Raw genomic sequence first — 27,784 nt, 5'->3', positions numbered from 1 at the left:
CATCGCCTCGGGGCGGCCGCTCCATTCAAACTCTTGCACCTCTTGCCGTTTGACCTCCTCTCTCTCTCTCTCTCTGGCTGCTGCTGCATCACTCCCGCTGTGATGTGTCGGAGCAACACGCCCACCTTTGTGCAGCAATTTGCAACCGTGGACTGAGGACAGGGGGGGCCCCCCCCGTACTCGGCGTCATCCGGATGCTTCTTTCTCCCTGCAGTCCGACAGGATGTTTGACAGAAAAGGAACCAATAGGAACGCGGGAACGCTCCAGCTGACGGAGGCGAGGTGTTCAAAGTGACCATGGAAAACGTAAACACACTTTACGACTTCTGCGGGCGTTTTTAAGGGAGCTTTCTTAATGACTTTCAACGTTGATCGCCATGGCAACGGCGGTGTGGTATCACCGCGACATCAGCCGCGTCCACGCGGAGGACTTGCTGGCGCGAGCGGGCAGGGATGGCAGCTACCTATTGAGAGACAGTGAATCTGTGCCAGGGGCCTATGCTTTATGTCTACTGTGAGTACACACACACACACACTGAGATTATTGTATATTCTGTACATTAGAAATCACTTTTATTATTCGTCTACGTTCGTGACCTCCGACCTCCCTGAAAAATATTATTGACTGGGCGATTAACTCGCCGTGACTCGTCTGAGCAGAACCAGAAGGCCCGCTCCACTTTATAGAAAACCATAGTTAATTATTTAAACTTGTGAAACTTAAGATGTTTGGCAGCCAAGGGTTGGAAAGTATTCACGAAGTCAACATTTTCTGCAGAATGTCCCCGTCTTGTAAATGGATTCAGCAGCTTCTCCGCTCGCTCCCCCCCCCCCCCCCCCGTCATATCCATCACTTTCACCATCCTTTTGCCAGCAGACGGCAGAGGATCACGCCGGGCCACTCACACACACACGCACATGTACACAAACATGTACACACACTCCAGACCAGTCAGACAGTCCCGTCTGAAGTGAACGGTCCATCTCAGCGAGTCAAACCCTGGCTCGGGACGCCCTGTTTCCCCCCCCCCCCCCCCCTCTTACCCCACTTTCTACCCTGGGGCCCCTAAAAGAGGGCGGGAGCTCCTGTGACCGCACTACGCCGACTGCTCATCAGCCTCGGCCAGATACATTCCTGAAAGCTGAGCCCGGCCACTCGCAGTGCTCCCTCTTTTCTCTGCGTTCTTTTCCCCAATATCTAATTCCCCTTGAATTTGATTTTTGTCCTCGCTTGAGATTTCTCCTCAGTTGTGACGATGTCGCAGTTGTTCGTGTACCGACGCCTGAAAAACAACTACTCCCCGTGATGTGTCTGATGGAGATGATCCAAGTGGCTTTCATGTTGTATAAGTGAAACAAGCCACATCATTAGCCGATCTGTAAAAAAGAAGAAGAACAACTGGCACCTTGTAAAAGAAGGTTCCAGTGCTTTTAACAACAGTTGGGCATCTGGTTCTTATGTCAACAATAGATGTTTAACTTTCAATTTTGGTTAACCCAGTTCCCTGGTGTCCTAATGAACATGTCTGTGACATGCTTTGGTCAAAATACTTTAAGGATGAAACATCACAGCAGTTCAATCACCCTGACAACACAGCCCTGTTTTGAGTGCCTGTCTCTTTAAATATGCAAATGAGACACAGGAAACTACGTCAGCGTCACTGAGGCTAACGGCAGCTAACAGCAGTTAGCATTTGGAAAAGTTTGGAAGTTTGTGGAGAACTCTGTGCTGCACTGTGCAGCCAAGAATAAAACACTGCCAACGAGGTGATATAATATAATATAATATAATATAATATACATGTATAGTGCTGGGCGCCATAACGCACATTAACGCATGACGCGTTTCCATGACGACTGACTGGAAAAACCGTTACGTCATGTCTTACCAGTTAGCTCCGTTAGCTGCATTAGCTTCTTTTAGCGCAGCTAGCGCGCCTACAGTGGAACTGGAGCGGTCTGTTTATAAAACGAAAAGAGCAGCGCTAACAAATAACCAGCGTACCTGTGTACTGCGTACGTGTGCCTCTGTTTTTAAAGTTTAGCGTTACTTTAGAGACTCATTTTAACAATTCCAGGAATGTGTCATTGTGACGTAGCAATTAAACAAACTTTTTTTTCACACTTTGCCGACTCATAGGGCCTCCAGAGTCCCAAATATAACTATTAAAGCGGAACTAGACCGGAAGTTCCTATTAACGCTGTTTTTTTGGTGTGTATCTGCGTCATTACCTTGTTTATGAAGCCCTGAAGGTTCTAAACAATCAGTTCAGCCACTGCTGAGAACGTTGTGTTTTATTGTAATCTCTGGGCTCAACGAGATCACTGAAAATCCCGTAATAGTTACGTAAACAGCGGTTCTCCTGAACAACCGATCGTTCTCCTCCGGGCACTAGTCCGGGCACATCCGGTTGCGTACATTGAACCTCAGAAGAAGAATAACGTCCGTTGTGGAGGTGTTTCACGAGCAACAGTGTCTTCTGACTCTGGGTCTGACTCCGGGTCAAAGTCATCAAAGGGACTGCGGCGGGGAGTCGTGAAGAAGCTATTTTTAAACACTGTTAAAACAATGTTTTGATAATGAGGAGCAGTGCATCCACCGTTCCAGAGGGGGGCGCTGCGCTTCTGAGAACGGATGTGCTGGATAGTACTGGCCAATCACAAGACTCTGTCTTCTGGGGGTGAAAGTTCACTCTGAAATCTCGCAGCAGAAAAACACCGTCAGAAAAGAGGATTTCTATCGGCTCGTTTACAGCAACTAGGAGGTTTTTGAGCATAAAAACAAGTTAATATATGTAAGTAGACCTCCATAACTAACATTTATGTGCAACAGGACCACTCTATGTGAGCTTTAAAATGATTTAAAAAGTAGACTTTTGCATGTTGTGATGCCACTGATAACACAATTTCTTTCTTTCTGTCAAAAGGTTTCAATGTCACGTTCACACCTATCGCATTCTCCCTGATGCAGACGGCCTCCTCGCGGTGCAGGTGAGCGCTCGTCGCGGTCACACGATTCTGTCAACAGACTTGTTTTGAAACTCTCAGAAAGAAAGAGTTTGGGGATGAAAACAATGGTTTTGCTATCGCAGTCTTAAAGGAGAACAGGAACATATTTGTGTTACGAGTGCAGCGGCCTTGTTGTTTGAATGGCATCCCTGCCATGTGGCTGCATGCTTGCAGCATGAGCTCAGCAGCACAGAGGAGAAATTGTTTTTATTTCTCAGAGATTCCGACTCAACCCACACACACACACACACTAGGTCACTGAGCAGCGAACCAACGAGCAAACGGGGTGTGCGTATTTGTTATGTTGTATGTATGTATGTATGTATGGGGGTGTTTGTATTACTAATAATGAGTCTGTTGGATGTGGCAGAGTTAAAGCCAGTGAGTCTGTTTTTGATTCTCAGAGAGGGGGGGGGGGCATTTAGTCAGCAAACAACCTAATTATTAGACTATTGAAACATGCAACCACAAAAGCACACACACATGCATGCACTGCGTGGATGAGAGAAAAGAACATTTCCTGGTTGTGTATCATCTACGTCCTGCACATTAAAGCCCAATAATGACCATTGTCTGGCAGTTGTTTTCAAGACTTTGACTTGGAAAAAAAAATCTTCCGCGTTCAAATGAAGAAACTTTAAACTCTGCTGCTATTTCTGTTTTTTCCACTGCCATCAGTATAAACCTCCAGGACGTATTTTTCCCTCACTGGATTTGCTCCACTAACTCACACGTCGCATGCTTTGCCTTCTTGTTTTTCCAAGGCAGCCACGGAGATATTTTGGGGCCACGTTTTTGTGTCTGTGACTGTCTTTAATTCATTTTTTTTTTCATTTCTTTTTTAATTTCACTTTAGTTGTCCTTGCGTTTTAAGCTTTAAAGATAACATTTGACAGCAGATCAGGAGCTTGGGTCTTGTATGCAGTGTAAAATTTAAAAAACGACTCTTAAGATTGTGGATTAATATTTACACGACTGTTCAAATGTTTCACTTAGAAATGTCCTTATTGTTTAAGGATCAATGAATATAACATTAAATGAATCAGAAATACACTCTATACATTAGGGATGTGCTGCAAACAGCTGTTTTTTAATGGAATATGCACATAGGTGTATTAGAAAACCATTGTGCAATGATGTTAGCACAGAGTGAAAACAGTTTTGCTGCTTCTATGATGATTATTTCTAATCCTGTCAATGTCTTGACTATATTTTATCTTCATTTTCCAACTCTTTTGATGAATAAAAGTGACTTTTTTTTAAATTTAACACCAACTAATTGTATAGGTGACCCCAAACTTTTGAACGGTAGTGTACAACAGTGCTAGTTTTGGTTTGTTCATGTTCACGTAGCTTGTACAACAGCACCTGTGCTTGTTCTGTTTTTATTGCCATTGAAGTACAGTGATGTGTGAATGTTTGCATGGCAAATACTCCACGCTGTGTTTTTATGGGCTGCTTTTTCCCCCCTCTTTACTTTGCCTGACTGGGAAAGTTGAACCACATTAAAACAACTCTCCTGTCTCCTGTTCGGTTGCAGGGCAAATATTTTGGTAACACTTTAGATTAAGGAACACATATTCACCATTAACTAGGTGCTTAGTAAGATATATAAGTCGCATACTGGCCCTTTATTCGTAAACATTAACCACGTATTATTCTACATAACCTCATTCTACCTCTATTACGACATGAATAAAGATTTTTCCTACATAAGGTGTTAATACGTGCTTAATATTTACTAATAAAGGGCTAGTATGCGACTTATACGCGTGTTAGTAAGCACCTAGTTAATGGTGAATATGTGTTGCCTAGTCTAAAGTGTTACCCAGATTTTTTAAATCCACCTGGGACTACAGCTAATCATCTGTTACTGTTACTTTCTCTTTTTAGTCATGCAAATTACAACTTCTGCTTTGTAATACCAAGAAGTAAGGCAGTTGTTCTTTTACTTGCACACAACATTTGCATAAAGTTAATATCATAGATAGTTAGAAAGACTGCATATCCACATACTATTTAATAGTGGCATACTTTTTCTGCGTTGTATTACAAAAAAAATGTATTTGACAAATACACTATCGTTAAAAAGTTTGGGCTCACCTATACAATTTTTGTGTGTGTTCCATTAAAAGTCACACTTTTATTCATCAGGAGTTGCAAAATGAATAGAAAATATAGTCAAGACAATCATTACACAAGGGTTTTCAAGGTTTTTCTAATCATCCAATAGCCTTCTAACGCAGAAGAAGGTCTAATGTTTGCAGATCGTCGTTTACCACATTAACAATGTATTGAGTGTATTTATGATTAATTTAATGTTATATTCATTGAAAAAAGTGCTTTTCCTTCAAAAATAAGGACATTTCTAAGTGAAACTTTTGAACAGTAGTGTATATTGTACATAAACTTATGTCATGTGTCATGTGGTTTTTCCCAGACCACACAGGGGGTGCAGGTGAACTGTTTCCGGACCCTGGAGGACCTGGTGTTGGGGTACCAGCATCCCCACAAAGGCCTCGTCGCTCCTTTGCTCTACCCAGTTCCCCGTGACACCGACACAGGCGACGAGAGCTCAGGTTTGCTACAGAGAAAAAAATATCACATCTACAAATTTAAGCAAGCTGTGTTTTGAATAATCAAGATGTTGTCTTAATTAATGCTTTATATATATACATATATATATATATATATATGTGTAGATGATGAGAAGCCACCCGCAGCTCCACCTTCTGTCAACACAGCACTTTCATCCACCGCACCACCAACTAAACCAGGCCCTCCTGTACCGTTCCTTGATAAACTACAGGAGTTGAACACATCCAGGTATGTATTTCAAACATGTTCTTTGTCATCTTAACATCTGCTTATTTTAAGTGACAGCAGATCATGTACTCAGTTGTGGCTGATTATTGACTTGCACATGCGTTTGTAGTGTTTCTGTTACAAGTGCAGTGCCCGTAGCAAGTATGTATTCCGATAGTGGGAGCTGAAGAAGATTTTTCAGTTATGCATGATAAGGAACGTGAAGGCTAAAATAATAAAGTCAAAGTCAAAGTGCATCAGGGCAAATGGATCATTTCCTGAAATTCAAAAATTCATAAAAATTATTCCTTATGAGGTTTGCAAATATTTTCAACAGATCCTTGTTCAGGGCGATGCCGACTATTATGACGGTAAATTTCAAGTCATTCCGAGATACTTTTTTTTTTGTGAAGAAAGTCAGCTCACTGTGAAAGTGCATCAGGGCAAATGGATCGTTTCAAGAATTTCAAAAATTCATTAAAATTATTCCTTAAGAGATTTGCAAATATTTTCAACAGATCCTTGTTCAGGGCGATGCCGACTATTATGATGGTTAAAAACAAGTCATTCCGAGATACTTTTTGTTTTTAAGTGAAGAAAGTCAGCTCACTGTCAAAGTGTATCAGGGCAAATGGATAATTTCCTGATTTTCAAAAATTCATCAAAATTATTTCTTAAGAGGTTTGCAAATATTTTCAACGGATCCTTGTTCAGGGCGATGCCGACTATTATGATGGTAAATTTCAAGTCATTCTGAGATACTTTTTTTTTTTTTGAAGAAAGTCAGCTCACTGTCAAAGTGCATCAGGGCAAATGGATAATTTCCTGATTTTCAAAAATTCATAAAAATTATTCCTTAAGAGATTTGCAAATATTTTCAACAGATCCTTGTTCAGGGCGATGCCGACTATTATGATGGTTTAAAACAAGTCATTCCGAGATACTTTTTGTTTTCGTGAAGAAAGTCAGCTCACTGTCAAAGTGTATCAGGGCAAATGGATAATTTCCTGATATTCAAAAATTCATTAAAATTATTCCTTAAGAGATTTGCAAATATTTTCAACGGATCTTTATTCAGGGCGATGCCGACTATTATGATGGTAAATTTTAAGTCATTCCAAGATACTTTTTGTTTTTATGAAGAAAGTCAGCTCACTGTTAAAGTGCATCAGGGCAAATGGATAATTTCCTGATTTTCAAAAATTCATCAAAATTATTTCTTAAGAGGTTTGCAAATATTTTCAACTGATCCTTGTTCAGGGCGATGCCAACTATTATGACGGTAAATTTAAAGTAATTCCGAGATACTTTTTTTTTTTGTGAAGAAAGTCAGCTCACTGTCAAAGTGCATCAGGGCAAATGGATAATTTCCTGATTTTCAAAAATTCATCAAAATTATTTCTTAAGAGGTTTGCAAATATTTTCAACGGATCCTTGTTCAGGGCGATGCCGACTATTATGATGGTTAAAAACAAGTCATTCCGAGATACTTTTTGTTTTCGTGAAGAAAGTCAGCTCACTGTGAAAGTGCATCAGGGCAAATGGATCATTTCCTGATTTTCAAAAATTCATTAAAAATATTCCTTAAGAGGTTTGCAAATATTTTCAACGGATCTTTATTCAGGGCGATGCCGACTATTATGACGGTAAATTTTAAGTCATTCCGAGATACTTTTTGTTTTTATGAAGAAAGTCAGCTCACTGTCAAAGTGCATCAGGGCAAATGGATCATTTCCTGATTTTCAAAAATTCATTAAAAATATTCCTTAAGAGGTTTGCAAATATTTTCAACGGATCTTTATTCAGGGCGATGCCGACTATTATGACGGTAAATTTTAAGTCATTCCGAGATACTTTTTGTTTTTATGAAGAAAGTCAGCTCACTGTTAAAGTGCATCAGGGCAAATGGATAATTTCCTGATTTTCAAAAATTCATCAAAATTATTTCTTAAGAGGTTTGCAAATATTTTCAACAGATCCTTGTTCAGGGCGATGCCGACTATTATGACGGTAAATTTCAAGTCATTCCGAGATACTTTTTTTTTTTTTGAAGAAAGTCAGCTCACTGTCAAAGTGCATCAGGGCAAATGGATCATTTCCTGATTTTCAAAAATTTATTAAAAATATTCCTTAAGAGGTTTGCAAATATTTTCAACAGATCCTTGTTCAGGGCGATGCCGACTATTATGACGGTAAATTTCAAGTCATTCCGAGATACTTTTTTTTTTTTTGAAGAAAGTCAGCTCACTGTCAAAGTGCATCAGGGCAAATGGATAATTTCCTGATTTTCAAAAATTCATAAAAATTATTCCTTAAGAGATTTGCAAATATTTTCAACAGATCCTTGTTCAGGGCGATGCCGACTATTATGATGGTTTAAAACAAGTCATTCCGAGATACTTTTTGTTTTCGTGAAGAAAGTCAGCTCACTGTCAAAGTGTATCAGGGCAAATGGATAATTTCCTGATATTCAAAAATTCATTAAAATTATTCCTTAAGAGATTTGCAAATATTTTCAACGGATCTTTATTCAGGGCGATGCCGACTATTATGATGGTAAATTTTAAGTCATTCCAAGATACTTTTTGTTTTTATGAAGAAAGTCAGCTCACTGTTAAAGTGCATCAGGGCAAATGGATAATTTCCTGATTTTCAAAAATTCATCAAAATTATTTCTTAAGAGGTTTGCAAATATTTTCAACTGATCCTTGTTCAGGGCGATGCCAACTATTATGACGGTAAATTTAAAGTAATTCCGAGATACTTTTTTTTTTTGTGAAGAAAGTCAGCTCACTGTCAAAGTGCATCAGGGCAAATGGATAATTTCCTGATTTTCAAAAATTCATCAAAATTATTTCTTAAGAGGTTTGCAAATATTTTCAACGGATCCTTGTTCAGGGCGATGCCGACTATTATGATGGTTAAAAACAAGTCATTCCGAGATACTTTTTGTTTTCGTGAAGAAAGTCAGCTCACTGTGAAAGTGCATCAGGGCAAATGGATCATTTCCTGATTTTCAAAAATTCATTAAAAATATTCCTTAAGAGGTTTGCAAATATTTTCAACGGATCTTTATTCAGGGCGATGCCGACTATTATGACGGTAAATTTTAAGTCATTCCGAGATACTTTTTGTTTTTATGAAGAAAGTCAGCTCACTGTCAAAGTGCATCAGGGCAAATGGATCATTTCCTGATTTTCAAAAATTCATTAAAAATATTCCTTAAGAGGTTTGCAAATATTTTCAACGGATCTTTATTCAGGGCGATGCCGACTATTATGACGGTAAATTTTAAGTCATTCCGAGATACTTTTTGTTTTTATGAAGAAAGTCAGCTCACTGTTAAAGTGCATCAGGGCAAATGGATAATTTCCTGATTTTCAAAAATTCATCAAAATTATTTCTTAAGAGGTTTGCAAATATTTTCAACAGATCCTTGTTCAGGGCGATGCCGACTATTATGACGGTAAATTTCAAGTCATTCCGAGATACTTTTTTTTTTTTTGAAGAAAGTCAGCTCACTGTCAAAGTGCATCAGGGCAAATGGATCATTTCCTGATTTTCAAAAATTAATTAAAAATATTCCTTAAGAGGTTTGCAAATATTTTCAACAGATCCTTGTTCAGGGCGATGCCGACTATTATGACGGTAAATTTCAAGTCATTCCGAGATACTTTTTTTTTTTTAGAAGAAAGTCAGCTCACTGTCAAAGTGCATCAGGGCAAATGGATCATTTCAAGAATTTCAAAAATTCATTAAAATTATTCCTTAAGAGATTTGCAAATATTTTCAACAGATCCTTGTTCAGGGCGATGCCGACTATTATGATGGTTAAAAACAAGTCATTCCGAGATACTTTTTGTTTTCGTGAAGAAAGTCAGCTCACTGTCAAAGTGCATCAGGGCAAATGGATAATTTCCTGATTTTCAAAAATTCATCAAAATTATTTCTTAAGAGGTTTGCAAATATTTTCAACGGATCCTTGTTCAGGGCGATGCCGACTATTATGATGGTAAATTTCAAGTCATTCCGAGATACTTTTTTTTTTTTTGAAGAAAGTCAGCTCACTGTCAAAGTGTATCAGGGCAAATGGATAATTTCCTGATTTTCAAAAATTCATCAAAATTATTTCTTAAGAGGTTTGCAAATATTTTAAACGGATCCTTGTTCAGGGCGATGCTGACTATTATGATGGTAAATTTCAAGTCATTCCGAGATACTTTTTGTTTTCGTGAAGAAAGTCAGCTCACTGTCAAAGTGCATCAGGGCAAATGGATAATTTCCTGATATTCAAAAATTCATTAAAATTATTCCTTAAGAGATTTGCAAATATTTTCAACGGATCTTTATTCAGGGCGATGCCGACTATTATGATGGTAAATTTCAAGTCATTCCGAGATACTTTTTTTTTTTTGAAGAAAGTCAGCTCACTGTCAAGTGCATCAGGGCAAATGGATAATTTCCTGATATTCAAAAATTCATTAAAATTATTCCTTAAGAGGTTTGCAAATATTTTCAACAGATCCTTGTTCAGGGTGATGCCGACTATTATGACGGTAAATTTAAAGTAATTCCGAGATACTTTTTTTTTTTGAAGAAAGTCAGCTCACTGTCAAAGTGCATCAGGGCAAATGGATCGTTTCAAGAATTTCAAAAATTCATTAAAATTATTCCTTAAGAGATTTGCACATATTTTCAACGGATCTTTATTCAGGGCGATGCCGACTATTATGATGGTAAATTTCAAGTCATTCCGAGATACTTTTTATTTTTTGAAGAAAGTCAGCTCACTGTCAAAATGCATCAGGACAAATGGATCATTTCAAGAATTTCCAAAATTCATTAAAATTATTCCTTAAGAGGTTTGCAAATATTTTCAACTGATCCTTGTTCAGGGTGATGCCGACTATTATGATGGTAAATTTCAAGTAATTCTGAGATACTTTTTGTTTTTATGAAGAAAGTCTGATTCCTTAAGAGGTTTGCAAATATGTTTTTTTGTGTTAGTGAGAGCAGGAACGACACAGTTAATGACTGGTTTTATACTTCCCACAGTGCTGCGAGTGATGTGACGGCTCTGCTCAATGACTACCTCTTCAATGAGCTGACTCTCGACATTGAGAACGTGCACAAAGGGGCGACGACTCTTTGCCACCTCAAGCGAACGCTGGGCACCGTCTGCCAGGGTCTGAACAGGTCAGTGACATTCTGAAGACTGCAATACAAAGACTGTCGTGGTGTGAGACACTCGTTTTATACAGTATCAGTCGTCTGGGGAAAGGTTTATCATCTCATTGAATCATTTAACAAAGGTTGTGCGTTGTCCTGCTCTACAGTGAGATCGACCTGACTCTCTCCAGTCTGGAAACCTTGGCCAAGGTCTTTGACCATCCGAGCTGCTCTTTAACACAAAACAAGACACAGGTACAACCATAGAAAACACAGCAATGCATCAAATATTAAAAATACGTGTAAGATCTGAATACATTTTGTCTTTGTCTCTTTGGAACAAGGGTCCAGAGATGGGACTTGACTCCTTGTTGTGTAAGATGTCCGCTCTGGTCAGCCTCCTTTCTTCTCTGGAGAAAAAGGTCTGTTTTTGTTGACGGATGGGTTCATATTCATGCTGAAATTCTTATTTATTTAATAATTTACCCCACACAATGTGCAATACTTATATTGTATATACAGATTTTTATCCTGCTTAAATTACATTCCAAACTGTGCAATATCTATATTTTTACTGGTACCCTGCTAAAATCACTTTCATACTGTGTAAATATTTATATTTCTATTTTTATATACTGCAAAATTACATTTCATTCTGTGATATTTATATTCTATATGCTGCTAAAATCACATCTCACACTGTGATATTTATATTTCTATATTTCATATACTGTAAAAAAACATTACATTTCATACTGTGGAAATAGTCTTATTTATTATTTTTTATACCCTGCTATGGGTCACGTCTCATAGAAATGCACTATTTATATTTAAACCCTGCTATAGACCTGCTATTTCATACTGTGCAATAAGAATTTGATGGCTGTTTATCCTTTTAATGTAGGACGCTGCAACTGAAAACCCACCTCACGTTAACTAGGGTCACTTTTTTTTATGTCCTTTTTGACCCATACTCTGGTTGTTGTTGTTGTTGTTATTGTTCTTTGTTTTTAGCTGTATGCACTTTCAAGGTGAAGTCAAGTAAATCTCGTTGTACAACTTGTATAATGACAATAAAGGCATTCTATTCTATTCTATTCTATTCTAACATATGAAGTTGTTTTTTTTAGGTGTTAAAAGCCCTACAAGACGCAGTGACCAATCACAACCTGGCAGTGCAGCCCAATCCACCCCCACCTGAGCCAACACCCACCATCATAACGCCTGTTATTAAGAACCACGCCAGACAGATGCCAGTCCACTCATATCAGGTGATTCAGAGTGTTTTTTTTTCTTCTAATAGAATAAGAATTATCCCACTGAGCTCTGACAGCGTGAATGTTTATTTTCAGGTGAAGATGGTGAGGTACGGCAGACAAACCGTGTCTGTGGACGTGGACGCGGGGATGCTGCTTTTTGACAGGAAGGCTGGTTCATTTGGGATAGAGAAGGTGTCACATGACAGACGTGAGTAAATATCCAGCAATTACACTGCCGTTAAAAAGTTTAGGGTCACCTATACTTGAATTTTTGTTGTGTTTTCCATTAAAAGTCGCACTTTTATTCATCAAAAGAGTTGCAAAATGAATAGAAAATATAGTCAAGACATTGACAAAATTAGAAATAATGGTTTTTATTACCATAAGAACACTGGAGAGTGTGTTTCTGATTCATTTCATGTTATATTCATTGAAAAAAGTACGTTTCCTTCAAAAAATAAGGACATTTCTAAGTTCTAAACCTTTGAACGGTAGTGTATGTCTTTTAACGTTGATCCTTTTTTGCTAACGTACTGTATAACTGTCTTCTCCTGCGTCCAGTCCTTCAGATTGTCAAGTTTCAGAGCTGTCCAGCGAAGGTACGCATGGTGGTCGACAGCCACCACAACACACCGCGGGAGATGACGTTTGAGAGTGCACGGGTAAATGAAATTTAAATACGCTCTTAGAAATAAAAGTGCCAAGTAGAACCATATAAGGTTCTTCGGCTTGTCCTCATAGGAGAACCCTTTTGGAGGGTTCCACCAAGAACCATTTTAAAACCCTTTATTCAGGAAAGGGGGTTTTAAAGGGTTCTGTGGATCAAAATGGTTCTTACTGGAACCATTAGTGTTACCAAGAACCCTTGAAAAACCCTTTCTTCGGGAAAAGGGTTTTTCAGAAGCAAATGGTTCCAGGTAGAACCTCATCCCTTGTAGAAGAACCCTTTTGGAACCCTTACTTCTAAGAGTGTACCTCATAGGAGAACCCTTTTTGGCTCCAGGTGGACCAAGAACCCTTTAAAAACCCTTTATTCAGGAAAGGGGGTTTTAAAGGGTTCTCTGGATCAAAATGGTTCTTACTGGAACCATTAGTGTTAACAAGAACCCTTGATAAACCCTTTCTTCGGGACAAGGTTTTTCAGAAGCAAATGGTTCCAGTTAGAACCTCAGCCCTTGGAAAAGGACCCTTTTGGATCCCTTACTTTTAAGAGTGTACCTCATAGGAGAACCCTTTTTGGCTCCAGATGGACCAAGAACCCTTTAAAAACCCTTTATTCAGGAAAGGGGTTTTAAAGGGTTCTCTGGATCAAAATGGTTCTTACTGGAACCATTAGTGTTACCAAGAACCCTTTTTTCGGGACAGGGTTTTTCAGAAGCAAATGGTTCCAGGTAGAACCTCAGCCCTTGTAGAAGAACCCCTTTGGAACCCTTATTTCTAAGAGTGTAGGTTTAAATAGTCACGACCACCCACAGTTTCCTGTCCCATAGCTCACACAGTCGCTCACACACTAACTGTCACCTCTCTCTTCCAGAAATGTGACTCTTTCTGTCACCTCCTCCAGATGATGAAGAGCAGACACTCTCAGCTCAGTGAGCCTGACATGCTCTCTGTGTTTGTTGGCACCTGGAACATGGGTAACCGCACACCACGCGACGACAGGACGATTTGCTCGAGTGCCGAAGCAGAGGAGAGGATCTCATGTTGTTTATCTGGTGCAAACAGGTGGTTCGCCGCCTCCTCGTAACCTGCAGACGTGGGTGACCTGCTGTGGTTTGGGAAGCACCCCGGACGAGTCCACCGCCTTCCTCCCTCACGACGTCTACGCTTTGGGGACTCAGGAAAACCCTCAGGGCGAGCGGGAGTGGACGGAACACATCAAGGCAACGCTACGCAGCTACACTCACATGGACTTCAAACAAGTGAGACTCCTCTTCTCTCTGATTTCACATGTGCACTTAACGAAAACCGTTGCTGCAGCTGTCCATGTCTCTATGTTATTCAATTAAACACTGACTTTTCTCACAGAACTGAACAGAATACAGTCCAGTCCAATCCAACTTTATTTATAAAGCACTTCAAAAAGAACAACAGCTGAAACAAAGTACTGTACGTCACAGATAAATAAATAAAACAAATAAAACATACAAACGTGTGACCTTATAGACCTAAGAACAAACAAGAAAACTGTAAAAACACTGTAGAAAATATAAAAACAACACAAATAACACTATAAAATAGATAAAAACTAACGTCTCATACTGGGTAAAAATTGGAAGTGGGAGGGGCTTATGAAAATGGAAATCAGCTTTCATTAGGTGGCCTTTTGTCGTGTTTCACGTACATGAACGAAAGTTGGTACACATGTTAATCGTGTCAGGACGGTCCAAAAAGTCAGTGACGACTTTGCCGTAAGTCCTACAGGAAGGCCACCATCTTGGGCTGAACGGCCATTTTTGGGCGTTTTTGGCGAATTTGCACCAATGCTACAAAATCTATCTAGTTTCTTTTATTTCTTGCTTTCATATAACACAGACAATTATATGAAAGCATAAAACACAGTGTTTACAGTGGACTCTGAAAAATGTGGGCATCAAAAGTGTCTTTTAGAGGCGGTATTTCATTATTCATTGTCAGCGTTGTTAATGTGAAGCGATATGAACGTCAAATTTCAAATGCACCTTCATGTAAAACTGTAATATAACTAAGACGTTTCAATAGCACCTAATGTGAAAGGAAAAGTATTGTGAATGTAAGAGAATAAGTCACAGAAAAGGCACTTTTCAACAACAAGGTAATTCAAAGTGTGTTACGTAAAACATTAAAAAGCAGAGAAAAGAGACGTTTATAAAATAACCTTCAGATATAACATCAAAAACCTAAAAACAAGCAGGTGTATAGATAAAAAGAATTAAATAAAAAGATAAAAACGATCAAGGGAATAGAAGTTACAAAGCAGTATATTAATTGCATTATAAGGGGGTTGAATGCATAGAAATGGGTCCATTCAAGCTATTACTGTCATGGATCGTAATACAACGCATTGTCCTGCAGGTGGCAGTGCAGTCCCTCTGGAACATGAGGCTGGCTGTGTTTGTCAGGCCGGAGCACGAGTCTCGCATCAGTCACGTGAACACGGCCAGTGTAAAAACTGGCCTGGGGAACACATTAGGTACAGTAGACTGCTCAGTGAAAACACATCATCATCATCATCATCATCATCATCATCATCACACAATATGAAATATCACTGTATGAATGAAGAAGGTTTGTGTCGTCGTAGGAAATAAGGGAGCCATTGGCGTCTCCTTCCTCTTCAATGGGACGTCTTTTGGCTTCGTTAACTGTCACCTGACCTCTGGGAGTGAGAAAGTCCTGAGGTACATTATCTGTGCACATGCAGTATGTTCCTGTAAACATCTTTACGCTTCATTAAAATCTCAAAACTCTATCTTGTCGCGTTCAGGCGGAACCAGAACTTTGTGGACATCCTGCGGCTGCTTTCTTTAGGAGACAAACAGCTCAACGCCTTCGACATCAGCCTGCGCTTCACTCACCTCTTCTGGTGCGGAGACCTCAACTATAGACTGGACCTGGACGTGCAGGTCAGACAAAGTGATGATACACTACTGTTCAAAAGTTAGAAATGTCCTTATTTTTGAAGGAAAAGCACTTTTTTCTCAATGAATATAACATTAAATGAATCAGAAATACACTCTATATATTGTTAATGTGGTAAACGACTATTCTAGCTGCAAACGTCTGGTTTTTGATGAACTTAAGAACTAATAAACTTTTGAACGGTAGGGTAATTTGTTCATTGTCATCTCTGCTCTGATGTTTGGGCTTGATAACACGTGTGGTCTGCTAGTTTTTTGAGAAATGATTGTGTCTTTGACCACAGGACATCCTGAAACATGTGTCCAAGAGAGAGTTTGAGCAGCTCATGTGTGCAGACCAGCTGACTCGAGAGAGACTCAAGAGGAAGGCTTTTCTCAACTTCAGTGAGTTCTAGTCCGTGTGTTACGGAAGAGGATTAAGCCCTATTTGAGTTCTGACCTTAAACTCTAAATTAAATTCTGACTTCAAAACCCAGAATTCTGAGTTTTAAACTCAGAATTCTGACTTTAAAACTCAGAATTCTGACTTTATTCTCAGAATTCTGACTTCAAACTCTAAATTCTGACTTCAAAACCCAGAATTCTGACGTTATTCTTAGAATTCTGACTTTATTCTCAGAATTCTGTCTTTAAACTCTGAATTCTGACTTTAAAACTCAGAATTCTGACGTTGTTCTTAGAATTCTGACTTTATTCTCCGAATTCTGACCTTAAAACTCAGAATTCTGATGTTATTCTTAGAATTCTGACTTTAAATTCAGAATTCTGACTTTATTCTCCAAATTCTGACTTTAAAACTCAGAATTCTGACTTTTAAACTCAGAATTCTGACTTTTAAACTCAGAAATCAACGTTTAAAATCAGAATTCAGTTTAAACTCAACAGAAAGTGTAGTGAATTCTGACTTTAAACTCTGAATTCTGACTTTAAACTCTGAATTCTGACTTTATTCTTAGAATTCTGACTAAAACCCCCAAATTCTGACTTTAAAACTCAAAATTCTGACTTTATTCTCAGAAATCAGAGTTTAAAGTCAGAATTCAGAGTTTAAACTCAACAGAAATTGTAGTGATTTCTGACTTTAAAAGCCCCGAATTCTGACTTAAAACTCTGAACTCTGTCTTTAAACTCTGAATTCTGACTTTCTTCTCAGAATTTTGACTTTAATCTCCAACGTCTGACTTTAAAACTCCGAAGTCTGACTTTAAACTCACAATTCTGACTTCAAACTCGGAATTACGGGTACGGTAAAGTCGGAATTCTGAGTTTTAAAGTCAGAACTCTGAAATATGTTTTTCCTGTGTGGCCCTTGTCCTCTTCCGTAGTGTGTTGACCTTTATTCTACATCAAAAACTACTCCTTCAGACTATTTTACACACACATTTTTGACTCACCTTTACCTCTGTTTGCCTCACTTTGTTCATCATCACGTTGAAGAGGAAGAAAAGATCACCTTTCCGCCCACGTATCGGTACGAGCGCGGCGCCAGAGACTGTTACCTGTGGCAGAAGTACAAGACTTCCGGCGTGAGTCGTTTCTTGTCACACAAATGCGCTTTTAAGAAAAAGCATGATCTTTGAATGTTTTCTCTGTGGTGCAGGGCACAGGGTGCGTTTGACACCCCCCCCCCCCCCCCCCCGGTCTAAAAACGTGCTTCAATAAAGCATTCTAAGTTTACAGTGGACTGGTTTTTACAGATATTTATAACCTCGTGCTGTTTCAGTTGCCTGTAGGGAGAGGTGACGTTAACAGCAGCTGCTGCTGCCGCCGCTGCTGTGACTGCTGAAAATAGAAGGCTACGAATAATTAAGCCCGTCTAAAATAAATGTGGAATGTTGTGGCATAACAGGAATATGAAAGAGTCCGTTAATTATATACACACACACAGTATATGTATTAGGGATGCACCGATTAATCGGCCAGTGATCGGAACCGGATGATTTTCACGTGATCGGCCGATCAGTCAGAATATTCCGATTTTAATAAGCCGATCAAAATGCGCCCGCATCGCGCAGCATCAGCAACACACGTGCACGCGGCTACACGCACATGTAGTAGAGTGTAGGGCTGGACGGTATACCGGTTCACACTGAATACGTTTTTTTTCCGTTATGATATGAATTCTTAATATACCGCCGTACCGGTGTATTTGATTACACAACATCCGCGCGGCGAGAGAGAGAGAGAGGTCATTTACTTATTGGTGTGTAGGTACTATGTTGTGAAATATGTTTAAACTTAAATAAACTACACATACAGGTAGTGATTCGTTTTTGTATTTTTAGTTGGATATTGGATGTGAACAACATGGTTCCATAACACTGCACTTTTAAGGTGTGTGTGAATATTCCACAGCATTATTTAGTTCTATTTTATAGTGGTAATCTGTTCAAAAAGTCACACTTTAAGTTATTGTGTTCCATGGTAGCATGTTCAAATGTATCATGACAATTGTTTTTGCATTTTTAGTTGGATATTGGATGTCAACTGATTGTATTTCTGTGTTAAAATGTTCTATTAAGGAGAAAAGATGCAAAAATATATATCTTTCTGTTTGCTGAAAAGGGGTTTAAAAAATTGAAATCGGAATCGGCTAAAATCGGTATCGGCAGGTCAAACTTCTTGAAAAATCGGTAATCGGAATCGGCCCCAAAAATGGCAATCGGTGCATCCCTAATATATATATATATATATATATATATATATATATATATGTCATTTGTAAACATCATTAAAATGCCTGAATCTGTTTCTGTAGGTGCGAGTCAACGTTCCGTCTTGGTGTGACAGGATCCTGTGGAAGTCGTATCCGGAGGTGCACATGATGTGCACTGCATATGGTAAGACCTGGGTAACAGCATGAGGTTAATGCACTTTTTTTCCAATGAATATAACATTAAATGAATCATAAATACACTCTATACATTGTTAATGTGGTAAACGACTATTCTAGCTGCAAACGTCTGGTTTTTAATGGAATATGTACATAGGTGTATAGAGGCTCATTTACACTGTTCTGATGGTACATTGTGTTTTCTAATGGTGTTAGAAGGCTGTTGGATTATTAGAAAACCCTTGACTATGTTTTCTATTCATTTTGCAACTCTTTTGATGAATAAAAGTGTGACTTTTAATGGAAAACACAACAAAAAATTGTATAGGTGACCCCAAGCTTTTACGTCAGCTGGGATTGGCACCAGCGTCCTCTCATCATCTGGAGGATAAAATGGTAGAAGATGAATGAACGGTCCCCTTTAATTTCTTCTTCTTCTTCTTCCTAACCTCTGTAAAATGAGAACAAACCGAATAACAGTCACTTCCTCTCGCTCGGCCTCTGGTTACAAAATGAATAGAAAAAATATAGTCGTAGTCAAACTTTGCTTTTCATCAAAGAACCAGCAAAGTTGTTTTCAGCTGTGCTAACATCATTGCACAAGGGTTTTCTAATCAAATCATTGCATTAAAAACCAGCTAGAATAGTCGTTTACCACATTAACATAGATAGAGTGTATTTATGATTCATTTAATGTTATATTCATTGTAAAAAAAAAAAGTGATTTTCCTTCAAAAAACACTGGACACTGTAGAACAATGTGTGAAACACAAGCTCAGTAATTGTTTTTATTGTGGTTGTTTGTGTGTTATTGTAATTGTTTGTGTGTTATTGTAATTGTTTGTGTGTTATTGTAATTGTTTGTGTGTTATTGTAATTGTTTGTGTGTTACAGGCTGCACCGACGACATCTTCACCAGCGATCACTCACCGGTTTTCGCCACGTTCCAAGCCGGAGTGACGTCGCAGTCCAAATCAGGTGCTGTCATTGTAGAAGGAACGACGTCCCGAAGGCGTCACGGAGTGAACTGTGTTTTTTTATTAACGCGTTTGTCTTTTGCACAGATTCCAATCCGAGCGCGGAGAGGGCCTGGATAGAACTGGAAGGCGTGGAGGCGATCGTGAAGACCGCGAGCAAAGCAAAGTTCTTCATTGAATTCCATTCGTCTTGCCTGGACGGTAGGAACGTCACGTCCCGAATCGACATTTTTTTTCCTCATAAAAATGTAAAAATATTCAGCCGCGTCTTTCTATGCAGAGACGAGACGCTCGAGTGAGAACGACTCGCAGAGCTGCGACATTCCCGGGTTTCTCAAACTGGGCTGGTCCTTCAAACAACTGCCAAAGGTGAGAGGATCGGCCTGTTTGAAAACACGTGGGATTATGTGGTTATTTGTGGTTATTTGTGGTTATTTTCTGGTGTTTTGTGTCACAGCTTCTTCCCGTCATGTCTGACATGGAGCATCTTCAGGATCAGCACCTGCTGCTGTCCGTCAAGTCATGTGATGGCTTTGAGTCGTATGGTTAGTCATTTAAATCCTCCGCTCATTGGTTTCTTTCTTTTATTACACAGTTTTGAAGCTGCTTTTTGTTTTTTTAGTAATTATTTTGTTTTTTTGAGTACTTATTTCAGTTTTTTTGAGTAATTATTTGTTTTTTTGAGTTATTATTTGTTTTTTTGAGTAATTATATCAGGTTTTTTGAGTAATTATATCAGTTTTTGAGTAATTATTTTGTTTTTTTTTGTAATTATTTTGGTTTTTTTAGTAATTATTTCTGTTTTTTTGAGTAATTATTTCTGTTTTTTTGAGTAATTATTTGTTTTTTTGAGTTAAACAGGAAAAAAAAATTACTCTGAAAAACAGAATGATTCAAAAAAACAAACCAAAAATATATTTTTTTTTTTGCAATGCAACACACTTCCGTAAAAAAGGAACACAAATGTTCATTGTGTAAAGTGTACGGAGAACTGTTTAACTGATCTACTGTCAGTATTTCGACACCTTAGAAATTCACCTCGTCGTTCGTTGAAAGGAAAATAAAAACTGTCTGCATCGATTGGCGTCTGCATTTCTTGTCTTTCAAGGTGACGTCTCCCGTTGATCCAATCAATAACCTTTTTGATTCAGGTGAATGCTGCGTGGCTCTGCGCTCGCTCACTCGTGCGTCCGAGCAGTTTGAGACGTTTCTGAGTCACCGCGGTGAAGAGCTGGGCTCCATAAGAGGAAGGGTCAGGGTCCACGTGCCCAAGGACAGGCGAGGAACACGGGAGAAGATCTACGGTGGGTCCGCCGGAACTGCCTCTTTTTCCGATAATCGCTTGCCTCGCTTGCACTATCACTTCCCGCTAAACTTTCGTCTCCGCTGTGCCCCGCGTTCTTTGACTCTCTCTATGAGTCTCACATTGCTTCCTCTATTTGGTTCCGCAATGATCCCCTGGCTTGGCTTTACACTTGCTGGCATCTATCGACCCGCTTCCTCTTTTGGCTCCTGATTGACTGACCCTGACCAGATGCATCCTGAGAGAAACAGGCCAGATGATGATTATGTCAGCAGGTCAGGTGCCACACACACACACGCACACACACACACACACACACTGCAAAAAGATGTGTTGATCATCTCTGCGATTTTTGACTTTTTTCAGACTGGTTCTTTTTTGAGAAAGATGAAAAACACCCAGGAAAAGGATGTGCGTCTCCAGTTTCTGCACGGGTCCAAATAAATAGGTGAGAGCCCGTTTTCTGCTTCTGTGCGTCACTGTAGAGCAGGAACATCTCTCTTCAACTCAGATTTACAATAAACTCACTGAAGATCACATAATCTTGGGAGTTATTTTTAGAATTGGGCAAATTTTGCCTGCTATGTTTCTACATTATGAAGCTCAGATGTAGAAAAGAAGAAGAAAAAAAAAAAAAAATTCTTATTATCTTTAAAAAAAAAAGTACTCGAAAAAAATCTTTGAAAAAAATCTTGTAAAAAACAAGACAGAAAAGAAAGATATTGGGAATAAAATTGTGAAAAATAGACAGAATATATATATATTTTTTTAATGTTTGAAAAAAGAATTGTAAAAACTAGACACCGAATACAATTTTCTTTGAAAAAAAATCTTTGAAATTTTTTTTAAAAAACTGTACGGAAGAAAAAAAAATTTGGGGAAAAAAAATCTTTGAAAAATATCTCGTTAAAACAAGACAGAACAAATGTTTTGGGAAAAAAAACGTCAAAAAAAACTTTGAAAAAAAATTGTAAAAACTGTACGGAAGGAAAAAAATTTGGGGAAAAAAAAATCTTTGAAAAATATCTCGTTAAAACAAGACACGGAAAAATGTTTTGGGCAAAAAAACTTACAAAAAAAGAAAAATCGTAAAAAGCTCAAAGGTAGATTTAAAAATGCAAGAGTAACTTTAAAACTACAGACAGACAAAAGAAATCTTTAAAAAAAAAATCGTAAAAAGAAGACACGGAAGAAAAAAATTATTGGGGAAAAAAAATCGTAAAAAAGATCTTTGAAAATCTCGTTAAAAAAAAAAAAACCAGCTCCTGGAGAGAAGAGTTAGATGTTTTGTTAGTTGGTAAAAATACTTTCATTCATTGCAGGTGCTCCGCACTTCCTCCTAAGCTAACTCCGAGCAGCTACACCAATCCTGCCTACTTTATCTTCGAGGGCGTGTCAGTGGCGCGCAGAGTGGAGGAGGCTCCGCCTCTGCAGAGGGACCCTCAGGTCGTCTGGTCCGGTAACGAGGCCTTGCAGCTCCCAAAAATCTCTGGCCGTCAGAGCTTCGACAGGAGACCCTGCCGCAGATCAGACTTCACAGAGATAGAAATCCCAGCCATCCTGCCCCAGTACGCTTCCACCAGTGACCTTCAAACACCGCACGCCGACTCCTCCTATCAGCTTTTCCCTGCCAAAGACCCGTCACCCATATCTCCACCCTCGAGTAATGCCATCTCACAGTACCAGGAGCAGATTTCACAACCCAGAGACACATACCACAGTAAAAATATTGTCCAGGACTCCATGCTGCCCGAGAAGAACAGGAGGAACTTGTACATGAATCACTCGGCAATCACTCGAGAGAAAACCAGAAAGGATCAACATCAGCTGCTCCCAGAGAGGACCAATCCCGTCCACGCTGCCAAAGCGCCCTCGCCTTTGCCCTACGCACCCACACACATATCACACCGCCAGGCCTCTGCTCCCTGGCTGGTGGATCAGCACTTACCTGGACCTACGGGGGACAACTCGCTCACTGCTCTGCAGATCGCAAAGTCCCTGAGTGAGGTGGACTTCTTCCCCACAGAGCACAGAGGCCCGACCATAATCAACCACAGGCCGAGTTACAGAAACGGGCCTTCACTGCATGGAGATAGAGGCTATGGCTGGGAAAAAGAGGTATTCTCAGAAAGACTCTCTTTAAACAACAGAACTCCTGGTTCTCTGTCACTGTTCGGTCTGATTTGTGTTTTTGTCTAATAAGCAGGTGTCTGTCCTCCAAGGTGCACCAGAGACGGTACGGGAGCTACTCACTACTCTGGGTCTCCAGAAATACACTCTGGGACTCAGTCTCAATGGCTGGGATGATCTGGATTACTTCAGGTAAACAAGGCCTTTCATGTGTGCTTCAGCCAAAAGAATCTAGAAGTTTGGACAAAGGTGAGAGAGTCTGTGTGGAGTTTGGACCTGCAAAGATCCACCATGGCCACAGGCTGGGATCCTACACTCTAAGAAATAAAAGTGCTAAGTAGAACCATATAGGTTCTTCGGCTTGTTATCAAGAACCCTTGCAAAAACCCTTTCTTCGGGAAAGGGTTTTTCAGAAGCAAATGGTTCCAGGTAGAACCTCAGCCCTTGTAGAAGAGCCCCTTTGGAACCCTTATTTCTAAGAGTGTACAACAGAAACACCGACACAAACTTAGCCAATATCTTCAAACACAGGTGTTGCGTCGCGTCTCCGTTCTTCTCGCTGTGAGGAAACAGAACGTCTACCGTTCGTTAGCCAGTTCACCAGTTCAGTGATTCAGCAGCTTAAACTGTCAGGAAATCTGCCTCAGCTAATCCAAGAGAATAACCCTTTGGTTAGGGTTAGGGTTGCCACAACCCCAACCCCAACCCCAACCCCAACCCCAACCCTAATCCTAACCCTAACCCCAACCCCAACCCCAACCCCAACCCCAACCCCAACCCCAACCTCAACCCAACCCCAACCCCAACCTCAACCCAACCCCAACCTCAACCTCAACCCAACCCCAACCCCAACCCCAACCTCAACCCAACCCCAACCTCAACCTCAACCCAACCCCAACCCCAACCCCAACCCCAACCCTAACCCTAACCCCAACCCCAACCCCAACCCCAACCCCAACCCCAACGCTAACCCCAACCCCAACCCAAGAACAATGCTGAACTTTAGATCAGTTATCTCTATTTTCTGCACTACGGTCATGCATGAAGAACTGAACGACCCTATGAACGATTCATTGAATGAATCTGAAAAATTCAGTACACCAAAAACAAACGTTTGTTCCCATCACTACAAAACAAACCTCTCTTAAAACAACCTTTCATTCAAATTAAATCCACGATTACAACAATAAACAGCAACAAAAACTTAACGGGACAGGTTTCAAGTATTGAGTTCCTTGAGTACACGTGTTGTGACGTAGCAGCCACAGAAACAGACACTCACAGTTTTTCACAGCGATCTCATGACAGCGACCACAACAACAACAACAACAGTGGTTAAAGCTGAGAAAACAAACAGAGCACCTGAACGCGGACGATGCTATTTTCATTGTCACACGCGACAGGAAATCTGACACCGCTGAAGCCTGAAGAAGTGTTATTATGAGCTTCTGCTTCATTCTTTGCTACATGGACCGAATATTTGAACCACAGCAGTAAAACTACTGATCAGAGGGACACTTGTTTTTAGAGATAACGTTGCTGCAACAATCGTGTTAAGTTAGATTAAATTAGTGGTACGCATGTGACAGTCATGCTCATGTGATATTTGAGGCTTCAGAGGCCTGAATTAGGCGATTCAAGTGAGTGTGCAGAGTTCTAAGACTTCCTCTTGATCTGACCGTTTCACCCTCGTAAAGCAGACAAACACAGTTATAAGATACACTTGAACACAGCACAGATAATGTTATACAGTATTATTCCTCTGCATAATCTACATTTACAAGTAGATCTCATTACAAAACAATGAAATGACAACTGATAACTAATATCTCTGCTCCACGTACAGTGGCATCACTGAGGAGGATCTACATGCTGCAGGAGTGACAAACCCATCGCATCGACGCAGGATCCTGAAGAACCTGCCCAGGAACTGGACCTGACCATCACAGAGAGAGAGATGGTACAATCCTCGTAGTCTGGAACTGAGATCTAAAGAGAGAACAGATTGATTGACTGGACTGGACTTTGATCTCAGCCCTGCCTGATCTTTTCATACATTTACTCCAACCAATACTGCGTGAATGAATGAATGAATGAATGAATGAATGAATGAATGAATGAAAGAACACTTGTACATTTGTCTTATTACATTATCATCATTATTATAAATACACATGTGATGAGTCAAACGTGAAACATCCAAATTCCCTTTTTAGGCCAATGTGAAAATGTGCTTAAGTTTCATTTTTGGAAAGCTGATATAAAAAAAACACTGATCATTTCTTTCATTTTTTTGTAAAGGAAATCATTTGAGATGAAGGTACACTCTTAGAAATAAAAGTGCTAAGTAGAACCATATAAGGTTCTTCGGCTTGTCCTCATAGGAAAACCCTTTTTGGCTCCAGGTGGAACCTTTTAATAAAGAACCTACAAGGAACCCTTTTAAAACAATTTATCCAGGAAAGGGGTTTTAAAGGGTTCTCTAGATCAAAATGGTTCTTACTGGAACCATTAGTTTAACCAAGAACCCTTTCCCAAAGAAAGGGTTTTCCAGAAGCAAATGGTTCCAGGTAGAACCTCAGCCCTTGTAGAAGAACCCTTTTAGAACCCTTATTTCTAACAGTGTACATGGGTTCTATTCATTGCATTATCTGCTTTATTCATCTATTCACTTGACAGAGAGCCAGAGGTTTGTGATAATGATTCGAATGCCTTGATATATATATATATATATCTTTTTTTTTTTACTGATGTTTATTATGGCAGCAAAGACTCAAATTGATTTCTTTTAAATGATTTCTAACCGACTTTAAAAAAAAAAGAAAGAAAATGAACTTCAATTTCCAGTGTTCACACAAGGCTAGTGTTTACCGTTCACTTCCGTCCCCTTTACTGTGTGCTTTCCATTATTCTGCTATTATTGAGCCCCGGACCTGAGCTTGTAAAAGCCCTCTATTAAACCTGTGGAGCATAAAATCCATAGTTGTACTTATCTACTTGAACAGTGTCTGTAAATATGGCAGAGATGGTGACGGTGCCGTATCTCATGTTGTTTACTGTCTCCGACTGTTACTATCATGCCACTTAATCACTATCCTATGCCCACTCTGCATGTTTTATGCAACCTTTCTGAAGTAAAGTGCATAAAGCAACTCTCGACTGTCACCAAGCGAACGCGAGTGTCATCTTATTTCACGCTGTTCTCCACCACAAGTGGAGTTTGTCAAACCAGACACTGTCTCACTGTGCTTTAACTCTAATTATATTTGCTTTGTTGATGAAGACTGTCAAACAGTGCTCTTTTCAAGCACTTATTCAAATTCCTCTTCTACGTTTTTCTTTTCCTTGACGTTGCAGTGAACGTACAGTACGTCTTTTACAAGTCCCGAGGACTGGACGGAGATAAGACGAGGTGAGAATGTGTAAATAACTCTGCTTGTTTTCGCTCACACTGTGCGCCTGTGTTTTCGGTTGTTGTTAAAGTGTAGTTACTCATTATTAAGACGTGACCAAACACGTCCCTCTCTGCTCACAGGTATGTGTCACTGACCTCAAAATGGTACGACCGCAATGATGTCATTACCTGTAAAGCTCGCTGGGAGTTTTTGGAAAACGTGCAAATCGAGGCTGCTGAAAACCCAAAGGTTTATAACATAAGGGAAAAAAAAAGGTTTAAATGAATGTGAGGCACATGGTTACTGATTATACGCTGTTAGTTATAAATGGGTGGATAATGTGGAGTTTGTTCCTTTAAAAATGTACAGTCGCAGGGATAGCAACAAAAAAAATCAATTCTTATTTCCTGTCCTTTATAAATACGAAGCTACTGCTAGCTGCACGCTATATTAGCTTCTCCCTTAATGAAACATGTCGTAGGTTTCTATTTGGTTTTACCAAATGAGTAAACATGCTTTTGAATCATGCTAGGAGCTGTCAGGGATAATTTGTCAGGCTGAGGCTAGAAGTGCTTAGCTAAGCTAAGTATTGGTTAGCTGCTGGTTAAATTTCAGACTTCAGTCACTTGTTGTGCACTTAACTACCATAATGAAACATGTCATTCAGTCGCATAGGTTTCTGTGTGGTTTTACCAAGTGAGTAAACATGCTATTGAATCATGCTAGGAGCTGTCAGAGATCATTTGTCAGGCTGAGGCTAGAAGTGCTTAGCTAAGCTAAGTATTGGCTAGCTGCTGGTTAAATCTGCTTTCTCTTCATTTCAGACTTCAGTCATACTTAGCTTAGCTAAGAAGTGCTTTGCTAAGCTAAGTATTGGCTAGCTGCTGGTTAAATTAGCTTTCTCTTCATTTCAGACTTCAGTCACTTGTGCCACAATAGTCCAACATTTACATTAATGAAACATGTTATTCAATCCCACAGGTTTCTGTGTGGTTTTACCAAGCGAGTAAACATGCTATTGAATCATGCTAGGAGCTGTCAGAGATCATTTGTCAGGCTGAGGCTAGAGGTGCTATGCTAAGCTAGGTATTGACTTGCTGACAGTTATCTTCATATTTAAAATGCAGCCCCGCAACAGGATCAATGACACTTTTCCACTATACAGTTCTAGCACGGCTCTGCTCTACTCTTTGTTTTTTTTTTTGCTTTTCCATTAGCGATAGTACCTGGTACTTTTTTATCTAGCGAGGTTGTGACCTGGACAGACTACCGGCCACTGATTGG

At 39.6% G+C, this 27,784-nt stretch overlaps 1 protein-coding gene across 1 annotated transcript; it reads left to right on the top strand.

Moving 5' to 3' along the window:
- The first annotated feature begins 264 nt into the window (after positions 1-264).
- inppl1b (inositol polyphosphate phosphatase-like 1b) lies at positions 265-26,201 on the top strand. Its single transcript, XM_083891723.1, has 27 exons — positions 265-514; positions 2,928-2,991; positions 5,450-5,588; positions 5,712-5,835; positions 10,870-11,010; positions 11,151-11,238; positions 11,328-11,405; positions 12,114-12,254; positions 12,336-12,450; positions 12,804-12,904; positions 13,777-13,879; positions 13,968-14,164; positions 15,297-15,414; positions 15,526-15,622; positions 15,709-15,847; positions 16,147-16,246; positions 17,300-17,388; positions 18,621-18,702; positions 19,590-19,673; positions 19,760-19,873; positions 19,953-20,041; positions 20,130-20,217; positions 20,824-20,976; positions 21,342-21,423; positions 22,298-23,093; positions 23,182-23,297; positions 24,952-26,201. The coding sequence occupies exons 1-27, from the start codon at positions 378-380 to the stop codon at positions 25,043-25,045; spliced, it is 3,669 nt and encodes a 1,222-aa protein (XP_083747849.1). The 5' UTR covers positions 265-377; the 3' UTR covers positions 25,046-26,201.
- The last annotated feature ends 1,583 nt before the right edge of the window (positions 26,202-27,784 follow it).

The sequence above is a fragment of the Microchirus variegatus genome, assembly GCF_963457635.1.
Source record: "Microchirus variegatus genome assembly, chromosome: 6".
In the NCBI taxonomy this organism is placed as follows: Eukaryota; Metazoa; Chordata; class Actinopteri; order Pleuronectiformes; family Soleidae; genus Microchirus; species Microchirus variegatus.
This window is presented reverse-complemented; position numbering and strand designations above follow the sequence as displayed.

Excerpts from the sequence above, each read along its gene's own strand:
- inppl1b (XM_083891723.1), top strand. The coding sequence starts at position 378 with ATGGCAACGGCGGTGTGGTATCACCGCGACATCAGCCGCGTCCACGCG. Across the intron at positions 20,042-20,129 it reads CCTTCAAACAACTGCCAAAG|CTTCTTCCCGTCATGTCTGA; the intron begins GTGAGAGGATCG and ends TTTGTGTCACAG. Across the intron at positions 23,094-23,181 it reads GCTATGGCTGGGAAAAAGAG|GTGTCTGTCCTCCAAGGTGC; the intron begins GTATTCTCAGAA and ends TCTAATAAGCAG.